Below are 18,008 nucleotides of genomic sequence, written 5' to 3'. Positions count from 1 at the left end.
GTGAGGGAGCGACGAACGCGGCACCGGCGAGCCAAGGTCCGACTGTGGGGGCGACGGCAACCCGCGACTCTCTCTGCGCTCGAACCTTGAACAATTCCTTTGCACAGTGACACGCGTCGAGCTACTCAAAAGTTCTGCACCTGCGAGCGCGAGAAACGAGAGGGAGAGAGAGGGTCAGTCGCCGCCGATCCGGGTCGGGTCCCTCAAGGCGAGAGGAAAAAGGCTCGTGCGCACCTCCTTGATGCCGCCGACGCTCTCTGGCTCGAGGCCGCCCTTGCCGGACTCCTCGTCAGTGCGAGCGCCAAAGCCCGTGTCGCGCGGGTGGTCCTTGCGACCCGTGAACGGCTGCAGGCCCGCCGCAAGGCGAGGACCGGCCACCATCGCCGACCAGTCAAGGCCCGAGCCGCCGTGTGCGAGCGCCGTGACGAGGTCTGTGAGGCGCAGTGGAGGATGGCGAGGGGCAAAGGCGGGAGGAGGACGAGGAGCGAGGAAGGCAGAGGCGAAGAGGTCAGTGCAAGGCGCGGCTGAACGAGGGCTCGAGGGAGGGTGGGCGTACGGCGATGAGCCTGCGAGTCGAGCAAGGAGGTCAGTGGCTGCTCAGAGGTCGCAGGTAGGAGAAGGAAGAGGCTGGGGGGAAGAGAGTGGAAGGGAAGAGGTCGAGGAAAAGATGAGGAGGGTGGGGAGAGAGGAACGCGAGGGAAGGGGACGCACGGCATCGAGAGCGGGCAGGGTCGCGCCGACCGACTGAGCGAGGTTGCGGACCTGTCGAACAGGGAGAGTGAGCTCTGGGCGTATGCTGCAGAAGGTGAGGAGGAAGAGGTGGACGCACGTGGGTGACGTCCTTAAGCCCGCCCGAGACGAGGAAACCCGTGCGCCCCTCAAAGTCGTTTTCGAGGATCTTCTTCGAGTACCCGAGGAACGACGGGGCCGGGAGGAATTCGCGGACAAACTCGAACAGGAGGTCGGCGCCGACGCCGGTCTGGTCGGCGAGCGTGTACTGCTCGGCGAGGAGCTCGATGATGGACGCGATCATGCCGTTGCCGCACAGCTTGAAGGCGGCCGCACGCTCGACATTGTTGCCGACGTCGATCAGGCGGCGACCCATCGACGGGACGAGGAACTTTTCGACGTGGCGCTTGGCGAACGTGTCGCCCGAGAGGACGAAGATGAGCTTGGCGTCTGCGACCGGGTCCAGAAGGTGGTCAGTGCGGTCACATGCGCAGAAGAGAGGGTGGCGACGGACCCTTGGCAAGAGGAGGTCTGTGCGGCAAGGAGGGAGGACGGGCGTAAGTCAGGATCGGGTGCGAGGGGAAGGAGGAGGAGAGGAGACGCACGGGCCAAAGACGGGCGAGCAGAGGTACGCCGTGCGGGCGATCTTGGAAGCCTCGCGCTCGAGCTCACCTGCAGGATGTCAAGGGTCAGTCCTGGGCGGGGAGGGAAGAGGCAAGAGGGGGCAGTAAGAGAGGAGGACTCACCGCAGGTCGTCGGGTACAGGGTCGACGTGTCGACAAAGATGGTGCCGTCGCTCTCCCTCGCGCCCTCGAACAGGTCCTTGTACACCTCGCGTGCCGCCTCGTCGTGGGCGAGGCTGGTGAGGACGACGTCGCAGTCCTTGGCGAGCGCCTTGAGCGAGTCGGCGTGCGCGATCGTCTTGGACGCCGGCGGGAGCTTGGACGGAGAGCGGTTCCACAGGGTGAGGGGCGGCAGGCCCTCGGAGGCGAGGAACTTCTCGAGGTTGTGCGCCATCGGGAGGCCCATGTTGCCCTGCGACGGCGAGGCTGGGTCAGCGAGGAGTCCTGCTTCCTCTCGTCTTCTACCAGACCGTCCAATGCGCTCGTCTCAACCACCGTAAGCGCCGCCGCCAGTCGTCGACCGCCATGGAAGCCGCTCCCTCGCCGCCGGTGCTGCCCCACCTCGTCCACTCGGCGCTCTGGGGCCGCACGCCTCGTCCTGACGGCAGAGGTGGATCGAGAAAGTGGGACGCACGAGGCCGACGAAGCCAAACTTCTGAGGGGACGAGCGAGGCATGGCGGGAGTCGCGTTCGGTGAAGGTTCGAGAGGGTCGAGGGGGCGAGGACGGGTCGGGTCGGCGCGTGCGGTTGAGTAGGCGGTGGCTTAGAGCTGTCTGAGCAGTGTCCAGGTAGCAGCAGGTGCGCTGGGCGAGAGGTGGGAGAGAACGAGGGATCGCTTCCGGGGGCAAGATGACGCCGAGTCGATGGCCGCTCTCCCCTCGACCACTCGCCCTCAGAGCCACCGCCAGCCATGGCCGACCCCTTCAGCTCGTACCAGGCAGAGTACCTCCAGCTCCGCACCGCCCTACAACGCAAACTCGACGCCGACATCCCCCAGCTCCGAGGCGGTGCGTCTCGTCGTCTCACCCCTCCTCTCGCGCCCGCGAGCTGACCCTCCTGTGTCCCCACAGAAGAGCGCAAAGCGGCCTTGCGCCGCGTCAACATGGAACTCGACGAGGTCGACGAGATTGTGCGTCCCTCCCCCTCCCTCCTCTGCCCCTCGCCAGCTCCACGCAGCAACTCACCCTCGCCCGCCGTCTCTGCCCAGGTCGACCAACTCGAGCTCGAGGGCAAGGGCAAGGCCAAGCTCATGACCCAGGTCCGCGCCTACAAGCACGAGGTCAAGGGCCTCAAGGCCAAGCACTCGTCCCTGTCGGCCGTTTCGGACCGCGACCTCCTCCTCTCGTCCGGCCCGGCCCACTCGGCGTACCAGATCGGCGCCTCGGACGACGACGACGACGACGGCGACGACCCGTCCCTGTCGCACTCGGCCGCACAGCGCGCTCGCCTCCTCCAGTCGACCCAGACCCTGTCGACCTCGTCCGGCCGGCTCGACAACGCCCACCGCCTCGCGGCCGAAAACGAGGAGATCGGCCAGGGCGTCCTCAGCAGCTTGGTCGGCCAGAGAATGCAGCTCGTGCACGCCAACGAGCAGCTCGACGAGGCCGACGGCAGCATCGACCGCGCGAGGGGCACGATCGGCAAGATGATTCGCCTGTGCGTCTTGCTCTTTCTCTCTGCGGCTCCGTCTTTTCCCCAAGCTCACCCCGTCTCTTTATGCAGCGCCAACCGACAGCGAATCGTCATCGCCCTGTTCGTCGTCGCCCTCGCAGGCCTCATGTGCGTCTCCTCTCCCTCGCCCGTCTCTGGCCCTGGGGCCGCAAGCTCACCCTGCCCTGTCCTCCCTCGTGCACAGTACCCTCATCTTGTGGCACAAGTTGCGGTAGCTGCTCCCGTCGTTCACCCCTTCTCTTGTTGTAGCTCTCGGTCCGTCTTTCGCAGTCTTTCCGTCCCTCCTCTGTTGCAACTTTGCGCTCTCGCCGTCACGGAACGTCGCGAGCAAGTGTCTGAGAGAGAGAGATACAACATGAGAGATGCGTGTCTATGTCCCTCTACACCTGCTGCTCGAGCTCGTGCGCCGGCGCCGACGCCTGCCCCTCGCTGGCCGCTGCCGCCGCCTTGGCCCTCTCCTCGCGCTCTCGCGCCCTCTGCTCGTCGCGCTCCTTCTTGCGCTCGTTGCGCTCCTTCTTGATCGCCTCCTCGTTCGCCTTGGCCTTCTGCGCCCCGGCCTCGCGCCGCGCCCGCTTGGCCTGGTTGCGCCGCTCGTCGGCCTCGCGCGCCTTGTCCTCCTTGGCCTGGTGGAACTCGCACGCGTGAGCGCGGTTGGTGACAGGTGCGGGACCAGTGGCGGGCGACGAGGTCGAGGTCGAGGCGCGCAGAGAGGCGCAGCACGCCTTGCACGCGCCGTTCGAGCACTTGGCGGCGGCGGCGTTGGTGCACGCGCTCGGGTGCGGCTCGGCGTGGGCGCAGGCGACGGTCGAGGGTGCGGCAGAAGGAAGAGGGGCGGTAGGGTCGGCGACGGGGTCGGGCGCGACGACGGGTGTGGAGGACGAGAGGGAGGAAATGGCGTTGGGCGAGGGAGGGGAGGGACGAGCGCGTTGAGCAGGTGGTGCATCAGGATCTGCGTGCGCAACATCCACCGTCAGTCGAGACTTCACGAATGCTGGAGAGCAGGAGGAACGAGCGAGAGGGACGGACCCGTCACCGTGGCCTCCTCGACCTCGCGCTTGCGCTTGGCCTCGCCGTCGGCCGCCCGCAGCTTGGCCTCCTCGACAGGCTCAGCGGGTTTGCTGACGCGCAGGTACGGCTGACAATGCGTGTAGGGGATGACGCCGTCAAAGAGCGACTGGACCTCGGCGTGCGTGAGCGGGCGGTTCGAGTCGCGAGGGACGAGCCCGTCGGCAAAGTCGGCCTGCATAAGGGCTCGGGTGTCAGTTTCGTCGAGAGGAACAGGAAGAGAGAGAGTTTGGACGCACCCTGAGGAGCTCGCGGAACTTGTCGACCCAGACCTGGAACGACTCGACCCTCTCGCCGTACTCGTCGCCGTTCCTCCCGCCGCACCGCCCGAGGCTCTCGCGCGTCTCGAGGTGCCGCCCTGCCGCCCACACGGGCCGGAAGAGCTTGTACAGGTGCGCCTTGATGGCGCTCGTCGCCGTCTGCGTGCTCGGCAGCGTGCGCACGATGGCGAGGTACTGCTGCGCGACGAACGTCGCCGGCGCGTACACGGCCTGGTCGCGGTCCCATCCTGCGCCCGACAGGTCGATCTCGGCCTCGGCGGCGACGAGGGCGTCGCGCATCGTCGCCGGAAGCTGCGCCGTGTACTCGCGGCCGGCGGCGGCGTTGTGCGGGGCGAACATCATCGGGTTGTACAGGTTGCCCTCGGCGCTCATGACGCCGTACGCGCCCGTCTCGTCGAGGCACGGCTGGATCTCCTCGGACCCGGGGCAGCCGCCGTTGGCGAGGACGGGCACCTTGGGCGAGATGAGGTCGACGACGGCCTTGATCTTGGGCCACGACGCAAAGCCGGCGAGCTGGCCCTTGGCCTCGCGAGTGCGACCGTGAACGCACAGGAGCTGAGCCCCGGACGAGTAGATGTGCGAGGCGTACTGGAGCGTCTTATCGAGCGAAGGAAAGACGCGCAGCTTGGCGATGACGGGCGTCGCGAGGTGTTGGTGCAGGTGCGAGACTGTGCGAGGGCGCGGAAGGTCAGGGTTGACGCCAAGCTTAGAAAGGAGAGAGTCGCGGACGCACTCATCGAGCGGATCAGGTCCCACTCTTCCATGAGGAAGGCGCCGTACCGACCGCGCTTGGCGATGCCCTGCGGGCAGCCGAGGTTGAGGTCGACAGCGTCGCACCGGCCCTCGACCTTCTTGGCGGCGGCGAGCCACTGGTCCTTGTCGTTGGCGCAGAACTGGACGACGAGCGGGCGGTCGTACGGCGCGACGCCCTCGAGCGAGTCGGGCGACAGGTCGAACATCTCGGGCTGGTACTTGGGCTGCGTCGCGAACAGGGCGGCGTGGAACATGGGCGTGTAGCACAGGTTGGCGCCGTACATCCTCGACAGGATCCGCCAGGCCTGTTGAGGGGGGAGAGAAGGAGGTCAACGCGCGAGGTCGAGGACGCCTTGCCGCTTCTGCTCGGGAGGAGAGGGACGCACAAGCTCTGACTGGTCGACCATGGGTGCGACGATGTACTTGGGGCGGCCCATGCTGTCCCACAGGTCGTAGCCGGCGAGCTTGTCGTGCCCAGTTGGCGGCTGAGGCTCGAGGGTCGCGGTCGTCGGCGGCGCAGCGTCTTGTGCTCCTGCGACAGTCGCCGGGGTGGGCATGTTGGCCTGCGCACTCATCGAGGCGGTCGTCGTGCGGGCGAAGGCGGGCGTGCGGAAGGCTGGCGAGGGAAAGGAGGCGGTGAACGGTCGGGGCGGGCGGGCGAGGTGTGCGAGGCGCGGGCGAGTAATGGCGCGCGCGATAGCGATGCGACCGATGTCCAGCGTGCGAGCCAGTGCACGCTCCAGCTCGAGCGGGCGGCGACGCGAGCGAGTGGGTCGGGCCGAGCAGGAAGATGAGGTTCGGCGTTGGCGCAGCTCTCCCACCTTCTCCTCGCCACGAGCAGTGCTGCTGTGCCACCAGGGATGTGCGCTAGCAGCTGCACTCGGTCCTCGTCCAGTCGGCAGCTCGTTCGCGCGACTCCTCGTCAGTCGCCATCGCCCTCCTCCTCCGCCTCAAGCTCGACTCGCCGCACTGCGCATCTCTCGGTCCGCCGCTCGCTCGCTCGGGGCAGCATCAGCGTCTCGGTGCAGCCGACAACGGCGAGGCGGCGCAGGTTCAGGCACAGCTTCCCGAGGGCGAGCTGGGGCGAGCCCGAGTGTTGTCCTCTCGCAGCCTGAAACGGTCCAGGGGACGATGCCGCCCTCGACCGCCGATGCGCCTCGGCGAGCACTCGCAGGAGCGTACTCTGTTATGCTTTGGCCGCAGCTGCCAGCCCCGGCTTCCCCTCGGTCGTTTCACGCTTCCCCTCGTCCGTTTCTCTCCCACCAACTCTGTCCCTCGGCACCCTCGGTCGCATCAGGCCCATGCGCCCCCGCATACCGCCCTCGAGCGATGCGTCTGGCTGGCTCGACCGACCTCAGCTGCGCCCTGTGCTCTCTCTCTCTCTCCTCTTGCTCTCTCTCTCTCCCCATCTTCCCCTCGACCTCCCCACTCCTCGATGCCTTCCTTCGCCGTCGCCGCCCTCCTGCCCCTCTCTCTCCTCTCGGCTACCGCCCTCGCAGCTCCGCACCGCTCGTCGCCCCCTCAAGTTGTCCGCCTCGTCGGCCAGGCGCCGGCGACCAACGACGTGACGCTCGACCAGCTGCGCGAGCGCCACGCCGACAGCTTTGCCCGCCTCGCCAACGCTGTCAAGCGAGGCATCCAGGCGCCTTCCGCTGTCGAGAAGCGCGGCAGCGTCGTGCACGTCCCGCTCAAGCTCCACTACAACGAGTACAACGGGCTCGACGCGCACGCGGCCGAGGTCAGCATCGGCGGCCAAAACCTGCCCGTCCTGTTCGACACGGGCTCGCCCGACCTCGTCGTGCCCGTCGACTGCAAGTTCGGGTGCGCCAACGGGTTCTTCAACACGACGGCGTCCCCCACGTTCGTCAAGGACGGCGGCGACGTGTCGGTCGCGTACGGGACCGGCGTCGCGACGGGCTACGTCGCCGACGACACGGTGCGCGTTGCGGCACTCGCGGTGGAGAAGCAGGTCTTTGCCGCCGCGACGCAGCTCAGCACGGCCGGCGGCGAGAACTGGGCGGCCATCTTTGGCCTGGCGCCCGGCGGCGGCGCTTACGTGCGTCAGCTCGTTCTCTCCCTCGTCGCGGACACAGACTAATCCTCGACCTCTCGCCCATCGACGCAGACCGGCGGCCCGTCCTTCATCCAGCGCCTCGTCCAGCAAGGCTCGCTCGCTCGCAACGAGTTCTCGATGTCGCTCAAGAGCTCGCGGCCTGAGCTGGTCCTCGGCGGCGTCGACCGCGGTTTCCTTCAAGCGAGCCTCATCACGGTCCCCAACCTCGGCGCCGCCAGTGGCATCGTGAGCCGGCCCGCCTCACGTTCGGCTAGTCGCCGTCGACTGACCTTCCCAACCCCCTTTTTGTCGCCCAGTGGCTCGCAGGTATGGGCGCCACGAGCGTCGACAACAAGGTCGTCGACGGCACGGTCTCGTACGCCCTGATCGACTCGGGCTCGTCCTTCAACTCTATCCCGCGCTCGGCGGCTGCAGCCGGTGCGTCCACGCTTTGACCTCTCCTCTCCGCTCTCGCGAGACGTTCGCCCTGACGCCCGGCTCTCACCCACAGTCTACGCTGCGACGAACGGGACGCTCTGGAAGACGCAGCGCATGGCGGTCGCTGGTATCGAGGCCGACGTCGACATCTACACGGTCCCGTGCGAGCCGTCGTCGACGAGCGGCCGCATCGGCTTCACCTTCATCGGCGCCTCGAGCTCGACGCCCGTTTCGATGTCGGCCGTCAGCAACGTACTCGAATACGTCGACGACGTTGCGAGCGAGTCCTGCTTTGGCGGTCTCTACGGCGCCAACGTTGAACTGGTTCCCGGCTCGGGCATGCAGGGCGCTCTCCTCGGCAGTGCGTCCTCTCTTTCTCGTCTGTATGCCGTCGTCGTCATCGACGCGGGCCGTGTCGACCGAGACCTGACCTGCTCCCTCGCCCGTACGCAGTGCCGTTCCTCAAAAGCGTCCTCGCCGTCTTCAACTTTGACGACGCCGCGAACGGTGTCTCGATGGCGTTCAGCGGCGTCAGAATGCCCAAGTAAACCTCGTCCTCGCCCTTGCCTCTCCCTCGGCCTCTCTCGTCCCTGCACGCCTCGCACTTGGCCGCTCGCGCTCGCGAACGGACCTCGTCGTCGCAGCCTCGGCATTTTCTCTTCGCGCTGGATTCAGGGTGCGGTCCATTGTCACTGCATTGCACTTCGACTTTCGCTGCTTCAAAGCTTCAGAGAGAGAGAGAGAGAGCGTGTGAGCGAGCGCAGCGCGATTGACGTGGGGGGACGAGGTCGCCCCGCTCGCTCCCCCGGCCCCTCCTCCTCGCTGCGCCCACCCGAAAGCAACACTCAGACCAGCACCAGCACCCCCGCCATGCCACCTCGCGCCCCTCTTGCCGCCCTGCGCGCCCGCCCTCGCCCTGTGTCGGCCCTCGTGACCTCCCGCCGGCCGCTCCCCACCTCGTCCATTTCTCGCACCCTGTCGACCACGGCGCACCGCTCGAGCGTCAAGGACTATGCGGCAGCGTTCCTGCACGGCAGCGAGGAGGCCAAGGAGCAGATCAAGGAGCAGCACTCGAAGCTTGTCGGTCGGCATGTGCGTCCCGACCTCCCTCCTCCCTCTCGAGCTAGGCCACGACGGCCTTTCCTCGGCGCGGGCGGACGTGCCAGTGGACTGAAGGTCGCCTCTGAGCACTGGAGCGGCTGTACACGGGCTGGAGCGCCACCCGGGAGGCGAGGGCGGCGGTGCCATCATGCACTCGGCGGGGCCGCACGGAGCAAGACGATGCGGAGGCGGAGCTGTGCGACTCGTTGCTGACCCTATGCCTTGGTTCCGCGTGCGCAGAAGTACGTGCACGAGCTACAGAGTGCGTCCACCTTTGTCCCACGCCCTGCCGAGCAGAGCTGACCTTGCTCCTCCCCGTCCATTCTCCTCGGCACTGCGTCCCCTCTTCCGCCCTCGACCTCGCTCAACCTTCCGGCCGCCTTCGACGATCCGAACTACTCTCGTACAGGGCACAAGGTCCTCCCGCAGCACGTCGAGCAGTACAAGAAGCTCATCGAGGGCTACTACCGCGGCATCCACGAGTCGAGTGAGTTCGACGCGCACTTGACGGGCAGCTGGGAGATTGTCGTCGGCGATGTCGACACGTTCGTCCACGTGTGGGAGTACCAGGGACTCGGCGGTTTCGAGCGCACGAAGCACGCGATCCGGGAGAGCAGGGTGTGTCCCCTTCTTCCCGTCGTCCCTCTCCTCGCCGTCCTTCCCCTCGTACTCGGACCGTTTTGACGGTTCCGCGCTTTCCTTCCTGCAGGGTCACCTCCAGTTTTTCAACCACGAGATCCTTCCCTTGATCAACGAGCGCAACTCGCAGGTGCGTCGCCCTCACCCTTTCTCGACCGTACTGTCGCACCCCTCGTTCCCGCACGACAGAGAGCCTGACCTCGCGCCCGCCTTCTCTTCTCGCAGCTCTGCACCGAGTTCAAGTTCTTCCCCGTCACGGACCCTCACGAACGCGGCGGCCTGTACGAGCTGAGGACGTACGACCTCAAGCCGGGCGCGCTCCTCGAGTGGGAGCACGAGTGGTGCGTCTGCCCCTTTCTCTCCTCCCCCCCTTTGCCGGTCAGCCGCACGTGGCGCAGAGACGAGTCACCTTCAGGAGGTGTACAGGGCACTGACTCTGGTCGTCGACCGTCCCCTTTTTTCTTCTTCCGCTCGCAGGCGCGGCGGTCTCGAGGCGCGCATTGCCGCCGGTCACACGCCCGTCGCGTGCTGGTACGCCGGCATCGGCAAGCTGCACACGGTGCACATGATCTGGCACTACGAGTCGCTCGAGGCGCGGCGCGAGATCCGGGCCGCGAGCTGGAAGAACGACAAGTGGTCGAGCACCGTGTCGAGGACGGTCCCGCTCACGCAGAGCATGACGAGCAACATCCTCAAGGCCCTCCCTTTCTCGCCGATGCGGTAGGGTTGCCGTCGTCCCTTCGTCTTTGTCAGTCTCGTCGAGCGTCGCTGGGTCGTCGGGCGTGTCGTCCCCTCTGTGCATGTGCAACTCGTCCTGGTTCTCTCTTTCTCTCTTCGGCAGTCGCCTCGAGAGCGTGCACGCAACAAGGGAGAGCCTCTGAAGTCCCGAACGAGCGAGCCTGCGTCGAGAACGGTTGTCGTCACGCTGCGCCGGCTCGAGCGTCGGTCCGCGTCGCGGCGTCTCGACCGGGCGCTCGCGCCATGGCCCGCAGACGCTCGATATCAACGCTGAGAGTACTTCGCGCTGCCCTACTGCCCAGCAGCCGTCGGTGAGAGCAAAGGAGCGCGACTTTGAGATGAGGATGGCTCGTCGAGGCGCGTCGGTCGTTTTGCGGGGCCCCAGACTCGTCGATGTGCTCGCTCGCTCCTCCGTCTCTCGCTCCTCCTCCTCCTCGCCCACAGCTCAGCCATGCTCGCGACGCTGTCTTGACGCTCGGCTCCTCTACCTCCCGCCCACCCTGCGCCGGCCGCACCCCTCGCCCTCGCCCTCACCCTCCGCCTCTCGCCCAACGGCTCGCCGTCCGTCCAGCCCGGTCCTCGTCGTCGTCCGCCGCAGCCACCAGCCGCCGTTCGCCCCGCACAACCGCTCGAGTGCAGCTGTCTCGCCTCGGCCTGGATCGCCGCTCGCAAAGCAGACGGAGCGGGCTCGGTCCGCCCTCCTCCTCGCTCGCCGACCATCGAGGCGCCGCCTCGCCCCCTGCGCCCCTGCGCTCGCCGACCACCTTCGCCATCATCAGCGCACCTGCCCGGAGCAGCGCAGCGCCACCGTCGAGCCGTCTGTGACGGCCTCCCCTCCTCGTCCGCTCGCTCCACCGACCTCGATCCTCCATGTCGGCCCACGCCGACCTCAATCGTTTCGCTCGCCACGTCGTCGCCGTCGAGCAGGTCACCGAGCTCGCCAAACGCGCCGCCAGTGCCGCCGCCAACGCGACGAGCGCAGACGGCGGGGCAGGAGCAGCCGCGGCCGCCGCCGCCAAGAAGGCCGCCATGCTCGACCAGACGACCTGTGCGTCGCCTCGTCCTCTCTCTTTGTCCCTCTGCGCCCGAGCGGCATATCTTGACGCTCTTCGCATGTCCAGGGAACGACGCCGTGCGGCAAGACTTCAACATCGTCCTCGGGTTCGCGGCCGCCCTCGCGCTCCTCGCCTGCGCTCCTGCGGCCGCCTCATGGTTCGCCAACGGGCGCTACGCCTCGGGCTGGATGCTGCGTCGCGGGTCGAGTACGGCGAGTGAGGTGCACGTCGGCAGCAGGGAGAAGGAGAGCGGCGACAAGGGCGGCGAGAAGTTCAGCACGGTCGAGGTCGTCGAGCGCCCTTTGCCGGTCAAGATCACGCCCACGTCCGCCTTATTTGCTTCGTACGTCCCCTCCTCTCGTCCGGCTCCTCCTTTACGTGGCCCGAGGGCTGACCTCGCCCTCGCACCGCAGGACCCGGACGATCTACAACCGCACCCTCCTCCTAACGTCGCCCTTGTTCGGCCTGACGTGGGGCCAGGTCGTCGTCTGCCTCCTCTACGAGCTCCTCTTCACCTTCGTCCTGTTCTACCACTGCCTCGACCACCGCACCAACTGGCGCCGGTCGGCCGGCGTCGCCCTCGCTCAGCTGCCCGCCGTCTTCATCCTCGCGACCAAGAACAACGCCCTGTCGCTCCTCGGCAAGGGCTACGAGAAAGTGCGTCCACTGCTCTCTCTTCTCGTTGGTGAATCGGCGGCGAAGGTTGTCTCGCGAGCGCACAGCCTGACCTTGTCGTCCTTCCGCAGCTCAACTACCTTCACCGAGTCGCCGGTCGACTCACGATCCTCGGCGGCCTTCTTCACACACTCTTCTTCCTCCTCATGGCGCCGCTCGACGTCAAGAAGCCTGTTCACGCGAGCGGACTCGTGTGCACCGTCGCCTCGTGCGTCGCTCGTCCTCTCTTTCCCTCGAGGTCGGGACGCTCACCCTGTTTCGTCGCCCGACAGGGTCCTCATCTTCATCACGAGCCTGTCGTACTTTCGCAACCGGTGGTACCAGGTCTTCCTCGTCTCGCACGTCGCCGGCTGGGTGAGCCTCCTCGTCGCCCTCAACTTTCACGTTCCGCAACTCGCTCGGCCCTACACCGCCTTTGTCCTCGTCTGCTACGGCACCGACCTCGCATGTCGCCTCGTCAAGACGCGGTTCGGCTCGGCGTCGGTCGCGTCGCTGCCCGGCGGAACCGTCATGGTCCAGTCGCACTCGCTCAAGACGGGCTGGCGAGCCGGGCAGCACGTCTGGGTGCGGGTCCCGAGCGCCGCGGGCCTTCTTCGAGGGTGGGAGACGCACCCGTTCACTATCGCCAACGCGCCTGCCGAGTGTTCACCCCTCGAGTGCGTCCCCCCTCTCTCTCCCCGTCTTGCCTGCGCACGAGCCTCCTCTTGACATTGATGCCTCGTCTCGCGCAGCGGCTCACACGCCCTCACCCTCCTTGCCAAGTCGACTGGCTCGTGGACGCGCAGCCTTGAGGCGCACGCAAGGTCGACGGCCGGCCCGAACGAGGCGCGCGTGATCAAGTGTGCGGTCGAAGGTGCGCCGCTGCCGTTCCTCGTCCTCTTTCGCCCTGCGCACGCGCACTCACTGACACCCTCGCCCGTCGTACCGGCTCCGCAGGTCCATACGGCGGCCTCATGTTCACCGACTTTATCGACTCGTCCGCCGTCATCCTCGTCGCCGGCGGGTCCGGCATTACCTTCTGCGCCTCGGTCCTCGAGGAGCTCGTCTATCTCGCGACGCAGGGTCGTACCTCGACTCGCAGTGCAACGCTCGTCTGGACCGTCAAGGACCTGGCGCAGCTCGAGAGCTACCAGAGCTTCCTCACGGGCCTGGTCGACGTCGCGAGGGACAAGACCTGCCTGAACCTGCGTGTCCTCCTACACGGTGCGCCGACCTGTCCCTCCCTCTCGATCGTACACACAGTGACTCACCCTCGCCCTCTTGCCGCAGTCACTCGTCCGCCTCTCGGCACCCCTTCCTTCGGTACCCTTGCCTCCCCCGTTCCGCAGTCGGTCCTCTCGATCGGCCGGCCCTCGCTCCCGGCCATCCTCGACGTCGTGGCGGCCGAGGTCATGGCGTCGGTGCAGCGCAGGGGCCTGGTGCGCGGTGCCGGGATCGTCGTCGGCGCCTGTGGGCCGAAGCCGCTCGTGCGGGACGTGCGCGAGGTGGTCGGTGCCGTGCAGGAGGGCAAGGCTGTCGCTGTGTGCGTCCTCTGTCTCTCTTCCCTCGCCCTGTACGCAGTCTCTGACCTCGCTTCGACGTCCTGCAGCGGCGGCATCGTCTGTCACACCGAGTCGTTCGGGTGGTGACCCTCGTCGCCCCTCGTCTCTTCCCTCTTCTTCGACCAGCCGGCCTCCTCCTTCCGCCCCTCTCCCTTTCTTCGCCGTCTCGCGCAGACTTGAGTTCCACCGTAGCAGCTTGCGAGGCAGGTACTCGTCGTTGCAGCATTTCTCGAGCGAGCGAGGTTCGATAGCGCGAGAATGCGAGAGACAGTACTACAGCGGGCCCAGCGCTCACGACCGTCGCCGAGAGGTCCGGCAGCAGGCGAGACCACTCTACTCAGCGTCGTCGGCGTCGTCGACGAGGTGGGAGCCGCGGAAACCGCGGGTTCTCGGACTTGGCTGATGAAGCGGAGAGATGACAGCTCTCTCGCTCTCTCTCTCGCTCTCTCTCTCGCTCTGCGCATCCTGCCACCTTGCGCGCACCGCCGATCCGCACCACGCCATGTGCTCGACGTCTCTGCACCCTCCCGTCGGCGTCCACGACCTGCCCGAGGAACTCCTCGCCTGCATCTTCAGCCACCTCGCACCGAGCGACGGCAGCATCGACCTCGACACGCTCAAGAGCTGCTCGCTCGCACACTCGACCTTTCGCGAGCCGGCACAGAAGCTCCTGTGGGAGGCGGTCGAGCTCGAGACGGAGGACGACGTGCGGCAGTGGACGGCGACCCGGTCGAGGAGGCGCGCAGCGCCAAAGGAGCTCGCCCTGCACGCGTTCAAGACGCGCAAAGGCCTCGCGCGGCTCCTCGACGGGTGCGACGGCCTGCGGTGGCTCATGTTTGCGACGCCGAACCGCGACATGGACCCGGCCGTCCTCGCGCATCCTTCCCTCCACGGTGCGTCCGCCTGCCTCTCTCTTTCTCCTTGCCCGGCACCGCGAGTTGGTTCGACAACTCACACGTCTGTCGAGCGCAGACCTGCGCACCCTCATCGTCCAAGGTTGGCTGCACAAGCCTCAGCCCGCCCTCGTCCTCCCCTTCCGTCTACACACCCTCGTCCTCGCCGACCTGTACCCGGGCTCGCCCAACTTTGCCGCATGGCTCGACGTCATCGCCCACTCGTCCCTCCCGTCCATACGCTCCATCTCCCTGCCCGCGTGCTCGGCCGCCGCACATCCCGCCGTCGCCGCCGCGCTCGCACCTTTCGCGCCTCGACTCGAGCACCTCGGCCTCTCGATCGCGACCCGGGACGACTCGACGCCCTATACAGCCGTCCTCGACGCGGCGTCGTCGCTCAACTCGCTCGAGTGCACCTCTCTCCCGGCCATCCTCCTCGCGCACCTCCCCCTCTCGCTCACCGTCCTCGCCACGACCGAGGACGCGCGCTCGATCCCGGCCGACGCCCTTCGAGACGTCTTCGAGCGCCCCAACTCGAAACTGCAGCGGCTGTACTTTGCGTGCTCGCGGTACGAGTTCCTGAACGAGGTGGAGGGCGGCAGGGCCATGGTCGAGGCGGCAGGCAGGAGGGCGGTCGACTGGCGGTTTCAGGGCGAGGCCGAGGAGTAGAGCGATGTGCGCGAGGCGGGACGTACCAGATGGTCTTCTATCAGAGCCTGTCGAGCAACCTCTCGAGAAGGCTTTCGACTCAACTCGAGCAGATCCGCTCCCTGCATCGACGAGCGCATTCTCTCCGCCTCGAAGCGTCCGCATCGTCGAGAGTTGTACATTGAGAAAGAGGTCTACCATCTGCCTCCCACGCTCGTCGCCCTCCTCTCGCCCACGATCGCTCCGCCCCCTCCTCGCTCGCGCCCAGCCGAGACGAGCGCCCGATGCAGCGCAGGAAACGCCGCTACGTCCGTGACGACGGCTTTGGGCGGCAAGAAAGGCAGACTGGACGGGTTGACGAGCATCTGCGGGGCGAGACATAGAGAGCGTGAGCGACGGGGTCGAGGCGGAGAGCTGAAAAGAGGGTGGGGACGTACGAGGATCCCGTACGGCATGCGCTCAGTCGTCGTGATGGGCGGGACGTGCGCCGTCTTGTGCATCGTGAACTCGAGCGAGCGCAGGAGGAAGTCGTGTAGTTGCGCGCGCAAGCCTGCGGGCGGGACGTATAGGGGAGGGTCAGGTCGACTTGGCGGCGGCGGACCGGCCTCGAGGCACAGGGAGAGACAGAGAGACGAGAGGAAGAGGTGGACGCACGCTCTTCTGTCGCGGTCGCAGCCCGCGATCTGCTGCCCTGGGCCTCGCCAATCACCTCGAACTCGACGCACCAGCCCTCCCACGGCTTGACGCCGCGGCCCTCGAGCAGCTCGAGCGTCCTCACCTCGTCCTCCTGACCGTCGTCCGCTGCCGGTCCGTCGCCCGAGCTGTTCTCCTGGGCGTCGGTCCCACCGCTGAGCGCCGCACGAGCCGAGGCCGAGAACCAGCCGAGCGCGCTGCTGACGGCGGCGGGGGCCGCCTGAGCGAGCGTGACGGGTCCGGCTCGGCGACTCGGCGAAGGTCCTGGCCGAGTGTCGGTACTCGCGGGCGATGCGGACCGAGAGGCGCCGCTCGGGGTCGGGTGACAGCGTGGTCGCGAGGAGGGAAGCGGCGGAGGAGGCGGGAGGGGCGTCGGGTACAGAGACACGAAGAGCTGCTTGAGCGGACGGTCAGTCACAGAGAGGACAGAAGCAAGTCGGGAGAGGGTGTGCACCTTGGCTCGTCGAGAAGCAGGCTCGGACGCGGCTGGGCCGTCGAGGAGGAGGCGCACGAGGAGGTCGACCTTGGTCGAGAGCAGCTCGTCGAGCTCTGGCTCGGCAGGCGTCGGCTATGTGGGACCAGGATCAGCTCGTCGTCCGAGTGCCAGACTGAGGAACCGAGGGCGCACAAAGGTGACGCCGGCGACCGAGATGGAGGCCGGCTGAAGGTTGCCCGCGACGCGGTAGAACAGGATGGTGCCGAGGACGGCTGCTCTCGCGCGAGTCAGTGGACGCTCGTGAGGACCAGGGGCGATTCGGGCGCACCTCGCACGACGTCGCGGACCCAGGAGCGCTCGACGGCCTGCATCCGAGTGGGGGTCAGCTCAAGGCGCGCGCGAGGAGAGGGGTTTGGGAGGGAGGGGAGGATGAGGGAGCGCAGGAGACGCACGATAGACGCTTGAAACACGTCGAGTCGGGCAGAAGGAGTGCCCGTCGACGCCATGGTGCGACGCTGAGTGTGGACGGCGAAGATGATCGGGGGATGAGGGCGACGGCGCGACGGGGGACTGAACGGGCGGGGGCTGAGCAGGGTGCGGCTGGAGCTGTCGTTGTAGCAGTCTGGCGTCTGCAGCAGAGCGACGGCGGTCTTGTGCGAGCGAGAGTTGGCCCAGCATTGCATCAGGCTCGCTCCAGAGTCTCTCGCCCTTCACCGCGCTCGCCTCACGACAGGCACCCTCGAGCGGTGCGCCACGCACTCCTACCGCCACCTCGACACGCCTGCACCTCGTCGCCGCACCCTCTCGATCCCCCCGACGCCGACCAGCACCCGGTCGCGCCTCGTCCTCGAACCTCGCTCGTGCGTCCCCTCTCTCTAGCGCTCCAGGTCCGCCTCTCGAGGGTGCGCGACAGCTCGGGTTGTCAGATGAACGCGCTATCGCGTCCGCGCGAGGTGTGAGTCGACCGGCCCGGTCCGCTCAGGTCTTTCGACCCGATCAAGCCAGCCTGGCCCACTACTCGCCCCGGACGGCTGCGGGCTGCATTGCGCGACGGCTCACTGGGATCTCAGCGACGCCTGGTGGCCTGGGCGGCGGCGCTCGTGCGACGAGGTCGACCACCAGCTCCCCCTCCTCGTCCTCGTGCCGGCGCCGCGCACCGTACAGCTCGCCAGCGCAACCACCAACTGACGCTTTCCTGCCCGTGCACAGCTCGCCATGCCACCGCCTCCCGACCCGCGCCCGACAAACCTGTTCGTCCCGTCCAAACGCGCCTCGTCGGGCCGCAACCCCCCACCACCTCCAGCACCGCCTCCAGGCCGCGCTCCTCACCGTCCGCCCGCCGCCGCCTACAACGGCTCCACCTCGTCCACCTCGTCGTACAACGGTCGGCCAACTGCCGACGCCGGCTACGGCCCGACGTCGCACCCTCCCTCGTCCAACGGCGGCCGCAGCACCGTCGCCAACCCGTTCCGCCCACCCGCGCCGACAGGCGCGCCGGCACCTCGCCGCCGGGCGTCGGGCGCGTTCGACCGGGGTGAGCTCGCCGCCAAGACCCGCCTCGCCGTCACCGACCTCATGGGCGTCGTCCGGGACCTGCGCGACGACGCGCACGAGGCGGCCCAGTTCCGGTTCCCCCTCGACGGCCCCGACGGCGACGCCCTCGCCGCCAAGGTCGCCGACCAACGCGCTCGCGACGCCGCCGAGCGCAAGGCCGTCATCGACGAGGGCCACGCCCGCCTCACGGCGAGCGCGCTCGACCTCGTGCGCGCGGTCGTCGACGGCGTCTCGTCCGACGCGATCGCCCGCCCCTCGCGCGACCTCGACGAGCTCCGGGACCAGGTCCGCCAGCTCATGTCGCAGACCCGCACCGACCCTGCCCCTGCCGCGTCTTAGGGTTAGGGTTAGGGTTAGGGTTAGGGTTAGGGTTAGGGTTAGGGTTATGGTCTATCTTAGGGTTAGGGTACCTACCTGTAGGC

The 18,008-nt window shown here is 67.6% G+C and overlaps 9 protein-coding genes across 9 annotated transcripts; 6 read left to right on the top strand and 3 right to left on the bottom strand.

Annotated features, from left to right (window-relative positions):
• Positions 1 to 85: 85 nt before the first annotated feature.
• RHOBADRAFT_34764 (uncharacterized protein) lies at positions 86 to 2,028 on the bottom strand (the record flags this gene model as incomplete). Its single annotated transcript, XM_018413226.1, has 9 exons — positions 86 to 140; positions 235 to 431; positions 557 to 566; positions 712 to 762; positions 830 to 1,179; positions 1,244 to 1,260; positions 1,335 to 1,401; positions 1,476 to 1,764; positions 1,987 to 2,028. 9 exons carry the CDS (start codon positions 2,026 to 2,028, stop codon positions 126 to 128), a joined length of 1,038 nt encoding a protein of 345 aa, XP_018272202.1. The 3' UTR covers positions 86 to 125.
• Positions 2,029 to 2,262: 234 nt separating this feature from the next.
• Positions 2,263 to 3,238, top strand: RHOBADRAFT_42479 (uncharacterized protein; the record flags this gene model as incomplete). The annotated part of the gene is made up of 5 exons (XM_018414066.1): positions 2,263 to 2,359; positions 2,423 to 2,481; positions 2,560 to 3,008; positions 3,075 to 3,131; positions 3,208 to 3,238. The coding sequence occupies 5 exons, from the start codon at positions 2,263 to 2,265 to the stop codon at positions 3,236 to 3,238; spliced, it is 693 nt and encodes a 230-aa protein (XP_018272201.1).
• Positions 3,239 to 4,702: 1,464 nt separating this feature from the next.
• RHOBADRAFT_25176 (uncharacterized protein) lies at positions 4,703 to 5,598 on the bottom strand (the record flags this gene model as incomplete). Its single annotated transcript, XM_018412670.1, has 3 exons — positions 5,509 to 5,598; positions 5,103 to 5,427; positions 4,703 to 5,037 (listed from the first exon to the last, which is right to left on the bottom strand). Coding segments are annotated over exons 1-3 (711 nt in total), but the record flags the coding sequence as incomplete, so codon positions are not given.
• Positions 5,599 to 6,557: 959 nt separating this feature from the next.
• Positions 6,558 to 8,161, top strand: RHOBADRAFT_42477 (uncharacterized protein; the record flags this gene model as incomplete). The annotated part of the gene is made up of 5 exons (XM_018414065.1): positions 6,558 to 7,178; positions 7,248 to 7,421; positions 7,493 to 7,613; positions 7,687 to 7,974; positions 8,067 to 8,161. 5 exons carry the CDS (start codon positions 6,558 to 6,560, stop codon positions 8,159 to 8,161), a joined length of 1,299 nt encoding a protein of 432 aa, XP_018272199.1.
• Positions 8,162 to 8,483: 322 nt separating this feature from the next.
• Positions 8,484 to 10,184, top strand: RHOBADRAFT_52195 (uncharacterized protein; the record flags this gene model as incomplete). Its single annotated transcript, XM_018416221.1, has 6 exons — positions 8,484 to 8,705; positions 8,955 to 8,976; positions 9,124 to 9,332; positions 9,424 to 9,483; positions 9,579 to 9,694; positions 9,831 to 10,184. 6 exons carry the CDS (start codon positions 8,484 to 8,486, stop codon positions 10,075 to 10,077), a joined length of 876 nt encoding a protein of 291 aa, XP_018272198.1. The 3' UTR covers positions 10,078 to 10,184.
• Positions 10,185 to 10,961: 777 nt separating this feature from the next.
• Positions 10,962 to 13,589, top strand: RHOBADRAFT_52194 (uncharacterized protein; the record flags this gene model as incomplete). Its single annotated transcript, XM_018416220.1, has 9 exons — positions 10,962 to 11,139; positions 11,213 to 11,489; positions 11,560 to 11,803; positions 11,893 to 12,029; positions 12,094 to 12,477; positions 12,553 to 12,674; positions 12,758 to 13,024; positions 13,091 to 13,343; positions 13,410 to 13,589. The coding sequence occupies 9 exons, from the start codon at positions 10,962 to 10,964 to the stop codon at positions 13,447 to 13,449; spliced, it is 1,902 nt and encodes a 633-aa protein (XP_018272197.1). The 3' UTR covers positions 13,450 to 13,589.
• Positions 13,590 to 13,864: 275 nt separating this feature from the next.
• RHOBADRAFT_52193 (uncharacterized protein) lies at positions 13,865 to 15,055 on the top strand (the record flags this gene model as incomplete). The annotated part of the gene is made up of 2 exons (XM_018416219.1): positions 13,865 to 14,255; positions 14,335 to 15,055. The coding sequence occupies 2 exons, from the start codon at positions 13,865 to 13,867 to the stop codon at positions 14,922 to 14,924; spliced, it is 981 nt and encodes a 326-aa protein (XP_018272196.1). The 3' UTR covers positions 14,925 to 15,055.
• Positions 15,056 to 15,066: 11 nt separating this feature from the next.
• On the bottom strand, positions 15,067 to 16,538 carry RHOBADRAFT_52192 (uncharacterized protein; the record flags this gene model as incomplete). Its single annotated transcript, XM_018416218.1, has 7 exons — positions 15,067 to 15,268; positions 15,341 to 15,453; positions 15,558 to 15,990; positions 16,051 to 16,164; positions 16,225 to 16,304; positions 16,361 to 16,397; positions 16,485 to 16,538. 7 exons carry the CDS (start codon positions 16,536 to 16,538, stop codon positions 15,098 to 15,100), a joined length of 1,002 nt encoding a protein of 333 aa, XP_018272195.1. The 3' UTR covers positions 15,067 to 15,097.
• Positions 16,539 to 17,247: 709 nt separating this feature from the next.
• On the top strand, positions 17,248 to 17,925 carry RHOBADRAFT_42472 (uncharacterized protein; the record flags this gene model as incomplete). The annotated part of the gene is made up of 1 exon (XM_018414064.1): positions 17,248 to 17,925. The coding sequence occupies one exon, from the start codon at positions 17,248 to 17,250 to the stop codon at positions 17,923 to 17,925; it is 678 nt and encodes a 225-aa protein (XP_018272194.1).
• Positions 17,926 to 18,008: the final 83 nt, after the last annotated feature.

This window comes from Rhodotorula graminis (assembly GCF_001329695.1).
Source record: "Rhodotorula graminis WP1 unplaced genomic scaffold RHOBAscaffold_4, whole genome shotgun sequence".
Lineage (NCBI taxonomy): Eukaryota > Fungi > Basidiomycota > Microbotryomycetes > Sporidiobolales > Sporidiobolaceae > Rhodotorula > Rhodotorula graminis.
This window is presented reverse-complemented; position numbering and strand designations above follow the sequence as displayed.